At 64.6% G+C, this 1,380-nt stretch overlaps 1 protein-coding gene across 1 annotated transcript in view; it reads right to left on the reverse strand.

The window, feature by feature from the left end:
* The window catches only part of SLC38A7 (solute carrier family 38, member 7), a 20,328-nt gene that overhangs the window by 4,470 nt on the left and 14,478 nt on the right, over window positions 1-1,380 (reverse strand). The window contains exon 3 of the mRNA XM_009330366.1: window positions 53-494. Coding sequence (XP_009328641.1) covers window positions 53-319 — 267 coding nt within the window. The 5' untranslated portion in view covers window positions 320-494. The remainder of the gene's footprint in view (window positions 1-52; window positions 495-1,380) is intronic.

Genomic DNA, 1,380 nt, shown 5'->3' on the forward strand with positions numbered 1-1,380 from the left:
CCCGTCCCCTCCCAGGGTGGGACAAGGGACTGTCCCTCCCCCACCCTCTCACCATCTGCAGTGCGATGCCCGCGGCCACGCCGCCGGCCATGCTGAAGGCGGCAGGGAAGTTGAGCAGCCCGGCCCCGAGGGCAGCGTTGACCACGATGAAGACGGCTCCCAGAGCCGACGTGGCCCCCAGACCGTTTCCCTGGCTCTCTCCGCTCTTCGGCACCGTCTCCACGCTGGGGCTCTGCAGGAGCCTGGCCCGTTCCCCGGCATCGGCGCTCCACTCCCAATCCTTGTAGTCACTGTTGATGCTCCCGGTGCCCTGAGCCATCGCCCCTCCTAGGGCGGCACACGCCACCGTCCGAGTCCCACTAGCGCTCCCGCACCGGGCTCAGCCGGCTGCCTCGAGGAGGGACCTCTGCCAGCGCTGGCTCCATCAGGCAGGGAGGGCCGCGAACGGGCAGGCTGGGACGGCGGCAGCGCGGGGGTCAGGCACTTCACTGCTCCTAGAAGGGAATGAAGAAGGACACGGTAAGTGTTAATTAAGGTACGTTAACAAGGGACAACCTGGGCATCAGACGGGGGCACAGGGGAAATGAGTTCCCTGGGTCTCAGCTTGGGGGTCGCGGCACACAGGTGTCCTCACGCCAGCAGAGATACGGCAGGAGAACTCACCTCTCATCCCCCGAACCCAGGGCGAGGACACCGCTGCCGTCGGACGGGGGACTGAGCCCCGGCCGCGGGGCTGGGGAGCCGCAGCCTCACGGGAGGGGGCGGGCCGCTGCTGAGCCCCGGCCGCGGGGCTGGGGAGCCGCAGCCTCACGGCAGGACTCGCCCTTCTGCGGGCACGAGACCCAGCATCACGGCTCGCTTCCTGATTTCCAACCCCAATTCCTGCAAGCTCTGCAAGAGCCGCCGTGCGTGTGCTCCCGGGTAAAGGTCAAGGCTGGGCTCAACGGGAACGACCCAGGCACGCAGCAGAAACACCCTGTCACCAGGAAAAGCAGGACCAGCCGCTCCCAATGCACCCCCAGGGTGACCATGAGCACGAGACGTCTCAGAAGCTTTTGGACCTGAAGACCTGGTGTTTCCAGCGCCGCAGCCCTCGGGGGCTGGACAGCCCAGATCTCACCCCAGTGCCTGGCTGAGCTGAAGGAGATCAACCCTCACAACCTGGCAGGGCTTCGCAGGGACCTACACAGCCAAGGGGAATCTCTTTTCAAGGGAAATCTCTTTTTTTCCTAGGTGACGTCTCCAGGGACTCTTCCTGACCATCCCACCCTTTGCTTCTAGGCTATTTAAACCCCACACTGGTGTTACAAATCCTCTTCAAAGGTTTCTGGGGAAGGGGAAAAACCCCGCAGGTCTGCGCGGGGGAAGAAGAAAGGCAGC

Source organism: Pygoscelis adeliae, unplaced genomic scaffold, assembly GCF_000699105.1.
Source record: "Pygoscelis adeliae isolate BGI_AS28 unplaced genomic scaffold, ASM69910v1 Scaffold458, whole genome shotgun sequence".
NCBI classification, from domain to species: domain Eukaryota; kingdom Metazoa; phylum Chordata; class Aves; order Sphenisciformes; family Spheniscidae; genus Pygoscelis; species Pygoscelis adeliae.